This window comes from Brassica oleracea, unplaced genomic scaffold, assembly GCF_000695525.1.
Source record: "Brassica oleracea var. oleracea cultivar TO1000 unplaced genomic scaffold, BOL UnpScaffold01455, whole genome shotgun sequence".
Lineage (NCBI taxonomy): Eukaryota > Viridiplantae > Streptophyta > Magnoliopsida > Brassicales > Brassicaceae > Brassica > Brassica oleracea.
Window position 1 is genome coordinate 861 of NW_013617990.1, and position 6485 is coordinate 7345.

Below are 6485 nucleotides of genomic sequence, written 5' to 3' on the forward strand. Positions count from 1 at the left end.
TTTTTTTCTCATAATTAAGAAGACCAAAATTGAAAATCTTAAAACCAACAGACCGGATACCGACTGACTAAATTAGTTATTTGAACCTCTTAATCGTTCTGCAATTAGCGATGCAACAGACTATTGGAATTAGTAATGTAAAGCTCTAAATCGTGCGAATGAAACAAAAAACCAAAATTTAAAATCGAAAGAGAGGACTCTCCAAATGCTTGTTGAGTTATAAAGGAGAAGGTAATCTTACAGTCCTTCTTCAGAGAATGAAGTCGAATGCAAGTTTGTTGTCAATATCTGCCTCTTCTTGTTCCATCAGTAGAAAGTGAGCGAATTACATCTCTGGTCGTGGCAATGGTCTTGTTTAAGAGAAGCAAGACCTCAACAGCAAGAATGTTAATCAATCAATTAGATACGCAGATTCAAAATGTAAAAGTTTTTTTCCCCTCATATCTTAAAAGTCGAATCCAATCAGAAAACAAAAAAAACTTTAAATTTCGAGAGTCAGGACAAACTTCACCTCGTCTGGTTGTCATTGCTGTTCGCGATGGATAGGATTGAGTCTTTAGAATATGGAGAACCAAACTCATCTGGTCGGACTGTCTTCATCGGTTTGATACCATCTCCCCCTTCAATTGACACGCGATTGGAAAAAAAAAAAAGAAAAAAATTCAGGGCGTTTTCAATAACGCGGAAGGGAGTGAAAAAAATAAATCAAAAAGAAAAATTTCAAAAAATCATCCAATAGAATTATAACATTTTTCTTGATAAGCTCTATATTAATGACACCTCAGCAGAAATAACTAAAGTGACTTCTCTTTTAATGTACAGGGGATGTGTAAGCGGAGAAAGTTATTGATGGATAGTCGTAGTAATCCTGGTAAATTTTGTCAGCAGATTTTGGAAGAAAATAGATTCAATAGAAGATAATAATAAACAAATAAACAATACTTAAACGAGAGTTCTGTTCTCTTTTATTATTAACCTTGACATCTCTATGAAAGTTAACACGATAATCTGTGTGAAAAAAATCCAGAATATATTGGAAATTTTTTTAGTGGTCTGTTTGCGAAGTACAAAAGAGTAACGTGATCATTGCTGGTAGGCCTGGACATTTTACCCGGATCCAAAGATCTGAACCGGAACCGACCCGAAAATGTAAGTTCGGGTCCGGATCCGGATCCGGATCCGGATCCATGCTAAGTACCTATTGGGTCTTTTTTTTTGGACCCGCGGGTCTCGGTTCGGGTCCGGATCCTATCCGAGACCCGTTCGGATACCCGAAGTACCCGCAAATAATTGTATATACTAGGTATATTTCGGTGATTGAGTATATTTTTGGTATTTTGGACTTTTTTTAAAGTTTCGGGTTTGGATTTTCGGGTATAATTGTAGGTTTTTAGTGAAATTTTAGATTTTTAGAAAATATAATTTGGGTATTTAGGTAAAATTCGGATATGTTTTAGGTTTTCGGATCTGATTTTGGATAAATTTTTGGGTATTTTTGCGGTTCTTCGGGTATTTTTAGAGTTTTCGGGTCCAGTTCGGGTATTTGGGGTCTATTTCGGGTCCTAAATATCCGAACCGATCCGGATCCGAAATATACCCAAAAATTTTGGGTATTTTACGGATATTGAAATTATAGACCCGAACCGACCTGGATCCGACAAGACCCGATCCGGAACCGATCCGAAAAGTTATAAGTACCTATATGGGTCTAAATTGCTAGGATCCGAAGGATCCGGACCCGACAATACCCGACCCGAACCCGACCCGAAGATCCGGATGCCCAGACCTAATTGCTGGTGATTTGTAAAAAAAGAGTTATGGTTATTTATATTAAAAAAAAAACTGTTAGAGATAGTGGATATAAGAAAACTGTTTGAGACGGTGGAAATAAAATGCGTTGTGAGTTGTGATAACTCATTTTTCTAACGTTTGCTTTTTAAAATTACTACATAAAAAAGTTTTTTAAAAAATTTAGGTGACACATGTTACTCCCAAAATTGTTAAGTGACTTCTGTTTTATAGTATTAATAATTAAGGATATAGATGCTTTGGTTAGTATCATTCTAGATCCTAACCTAACGTTCCACAATTTGAAGTTTAAAACCTCTATGTATAGTAATAAGAACTTTTCATCGCATATATTTACATGAAACAAAGGTGTTGTTATCACCAGCCTTATTTAAACAAGAAAGAAACTTGAAACCCAACAGAAAATAGCCCATGAATCAAAGATAGAAATCTGAAAATTTTAGTCCAATTAATCATCCCACCCCACAAACACTCCTGATGCCCACTTAGCCCATGTTTGATAAACTGGAATGTAAACTCGTCACATCCCACTGTAGCTTGAAACTAGTCCTGGCATTTTACCCAGACCGAACATCCAGAATCGACCAGAAAATACCCAATCCAAAACCGAATCAAAAATTTAATTTGCTATACCCGAAAGAACCGGAACCGAAAAGTACCTTATGAGATTGATAGTTTGATCGCGGAGGCGGCCCGACAGGCTACTTGAATCCAAAATTGCTCTACCCGAAAGAACCGGAACCGAAAAGAACCGACTCGAATAGATTCAGACCGATCCGAATAGACCCGACCCGATAAGAACCGATTCATACTCCGCCAAAATTATGATTTCATGTGTTCTATTTCTATATTTTAGTTTATGATTTAATTGAATTTTTTTGTTAACAATCTTTATTATTATTTTTATAAGAAGCTCAAGTAATATGAAATTTTAATGTTAAATTTAGAGTTTAAAAATTTTTAGTTTCGATATTATTTGTTTGTTTTTGGTTATTTTATAAAATTGTAGATAAATAATTAAATATGATGGATTTTGGCTAAATTTTGATGAAATTTGAGTATTTCAAATCTTTTTCTTATTGTAAATATCCGAACCTGAGCCGGATCCGTTATAGACACAAAACCTACAAATATTTTAATTATAGATCCGAACTAACTCAGACCCGAGAAGAACCGACCCATATCCGGACCAAAAAATTTCGAGTATCTAGTTGGATCCAAATTTCTAAGACCCAAATGAATTGGACCCGAAAGAAACCGACCACAACCTGATCCGAAGATCGGAATGCCCAAACCTACTTGAAACTCGAGAAGAAAAAATGTAACTGTTAAGTTTAAATGAGTTGGCGGTAAATTGTACCAAATCGCTTAAATGTTAATTATGTCAGGTTGGACATTTGGGTAGAATTTGTTGACAAATGACAATGTTGATTTGTTGAATTGTGGCAAATTATTTTTGCAACACTTGCCATTTCTGTGATTTAAAGTTTACTTTTTGCCTTACTTAATTAGACATTTGGGTACAATTTGTTGAAATGTTGATTTGATGATTTAATGGCCAATTTTTATTCTTTTTGTAACACTTGCCATTTCTGTGATTTACAGTTTGCAACTTTAATAAAGTCTCTTTACTTTTGCCTTACTTAATTAGACCTCTGGATAGAATTTGTTGAAAATGTTGATTTGATGATTTAATGCCCAATATAACTAATTTATATATCTAATAAAGAGAGTTGAATACAATGTGAATCTTCCAGAAGTCAGTTATTTCATAACACGTGGACATATGGGTGGTTTGGTCGTAAATGTACAAAGATCAAAAGATTCTAGACCCATTGGTATTTTCTCAATGAAACTTGTAAATGTTAGCGATCCGATCAGTCGTCACTAATGACGCAGCTTATAGTTGAGATTGCCCGAGTCATCCTCCTCTCAGAAACTCGAAAGTAGTTTTGGTCGTTCAAGTACTCTTTTGCTATATATAATTACTAGTATTGGTTTATTATTGAAACATCATCATACAATACTCGTCACGAATGTCTACACACATCATTGAGGTTGCCCGCGTCACCCCTGCCGCCGGCTCAGACTCGGTCCCCCACTCGCCCAAGATTCCCTTGACGTTCTTCGACCTACCGTGGCTACTATTCAGCCCAGTGAAGCGAGTCTTCTTCTTCAGACACACCGAGTCAACACGTGAGCATTTCCACTCCTTCATCCTCCCTAAACTCAAACTCTCCTTGTCCCTCGTCCTCCGCAACTATCTCCCTCTCGCCGGCCGCATAACATGGGACCCAAACGAGCCGAAGCCCAGCATCGTCGTCTCTCCAAACGACGCCGTTTCAGTAACAATCGGCGAGACCAAGGCTGATTTTTTTCTTCTCTCCGGCTACGGACAACGTCCTCTCTCTGAGCTATACAACCTGCTCCCTGAGTTACCGGTTTCGGATGACTCAGCAACCGTTCTCTCTCTTCAAATCACGTTGTTTCCGAACAACGGATTCTCCATCGGCGTCGTAACACACCACGCCGTTTTAGACGGAAAAACGTCGAGCACTTTCATCAAAGCTTGGGCTCACATCTGCAAGCAACACCTCGAGAACAACGGAACCTCTTCTCTACCGGAGAATATAACTCCCTCTTACGATCGTTCTTTGATCAACCGCGTGACCGGAGTAGACGAAGAGATGATCGCGATGCTGAGATCTCTCAAAGGAGACGCAACCAACAGCAGCAGAAGCCTCACTCCGTTTCCCGCCAAAAAACTCGGAGACGACGTCGTCCTCGCGACGCTAGTTCTCTCCCGCGACGACGTCGAGAAACTCAGGGAGCGAGCCCAGCGCGAGTCACCAACACCGAGTCATCTCCACCTGTCGACTTTCGTCGTCTCCTTCGCGTACGCGTGGACCTGCTTCGTGAAGGCGCGCGGAGGAAGCGACGAGAGATCGGTGAGTCTCCTCTTCGTCGGAGATTTCAGACACCGGTTGGATCCCCCGCTTCCGGCGACGTACTTCGGGAACTGCGTGTTTCCGGCGGGTAGTTACGACCACGAGGCGGCGGAGTTGTCGAGATTCGTTGCGGCGGTGGAGATCCTGAGCGGTTTGGTGAAGGGGCTGAGTTCGCGGGAGATAGAGACGGTCGCGGAGGCGTACGCGGAAGCGTTCCGTTTCGTGGAAGGGAGCACGCAGTTCGGGACTGTAGCCGGGTCGACCCGGTTAAAGGTTTACGAGTCGGATTTCGGGTGGGGGAGACCCGTTAAGGTTGATATTGTTTCTATTGACCAAGGAGAAGCGATCGCGATGGCAGAGAGGCGTGAGCAGTCAGGTGGCGTCGAGATTGGAATGTGTCTTAAAAAGACTGAAATGGACATCGTCCTTTCCATTTTCAACAATGGTTTACAAAATTAAAACGGGAAAAATGTTAAATAAATCCTCAGCTTTTTCATTTGGATCATTATAATTTCAGGTTCCTAACTGACCATAAAAATCTCAAACTTTTTGTCGATTGGATCAATTTAAACCCGGCGTTAAGTTCACTAACAAAACGTCTAAACGCAGTTAATTTTCGTCGTTAACCAAAACGGCGTCGTCTTCTCCTCAATTAAAAAAACACATCTTCCTCATTATCTCTCAAAATCGATTTGGGGGTTTTCTCAATTAAGAACCCTAATTTCACGATTTCGCCAGAAAGAAGAAGAGAGAAGATGAGTAATGAAAAGAACAAGAAGTCTCGACAAGGGAAACTCGGTGGTGCCAGTTCTGTAGCGAAAAGAAAAGGTGGAGTCGACGACGAAGCTGATGTACGTAAGAAGAAAAAAAGCAAAACAGATGTACTCGACAGGGAAGAAGAAGGAGAAATCAGCGAGGATGACTGTGGTATTGTCGGTGACGACGAAGCTGATGAAGCCCCAGACAACGAAGAAGTCCCAAACAACGAAGAAGTCCCTGATGAAGCAAACGGTCATGGTGGTATCGAGGAAGAAACTGGTCGCGATTTGACTGTCTTCTTCGGAGAAGTAGCGAGGAATGATGATTGTGAGAATGATGAAGATAGTGGGGACGAATGGTATTGGGAGCATGAAAAAGAAGTTCCGGATCCTCTATCATCAGATGATGAAAATGAAGAACAATCGATTCCCTGTTTAGCCTACAGAGAAGATGTGGATCCAGAGGCAATGCTTGGGCTGGGAAACACTTTCTCCACTGCTGAAGAATTCAAGCATACCCTTCTCAGGTATACATTAAAAACCCGACGCAACATCAAGCTTTACCGGTCCACTGCTTTGAAGTTAGGTGCGAAGTGTGAAGATGGCTCGTGTCCCTGGAGGGTGTATTGTTCTTATGAGAAGAGCAAACAGAAGCTGATGATCAAATGTTATGTGAATGAGCACAAGTGTGAGATAACAGGACACTCAAAGTTTTCGAAGTGTTCTACTATAGCAATGCCGTTCGCTGAGAGGCTGAGGTTGAATCCCAAAATCACCAAGCATGAAATTGCTTCTGAGATCCAGAGAGAGTATAGGATGTTTGTGAGTGTGGAAGCTTGTGGGAATGCGAAGACAAAGGTTATGAACGAAAGAAAATCAAGCCACGAAGAACACTTCAACAAGATATGGGATTATCAAGCTGGGATTTTTCGAACCAACCCTGGCACTACAATGGATATCAAAACCATCC

General features: G+C 40.5%; 1 protein-coding gene across 1 annotated transcript; it reads left to right on the plus strand.

The window, feature by feature from the left end:
• Positions 1-3594: 3594 nt before the first annotated feature.
• Positions 3595-5234, plus strand: LOC106321341 (phenolic glucoside malonyltransferase 2-like). Its single transcript, XM_013759629.1, has one exon. The coding sequence runs from the start codon at positions 3846-3848 to the stop codon at positions 5214-5216; it is 1371 nt and encodes a 456-aa protein (XP_013615083.1). The 5' UTR covers positions 3595-3845; the 3' UTR covers positions 5217-5234.
• Positions 5235-6485: the final 1251 nt, after the last annotated feature.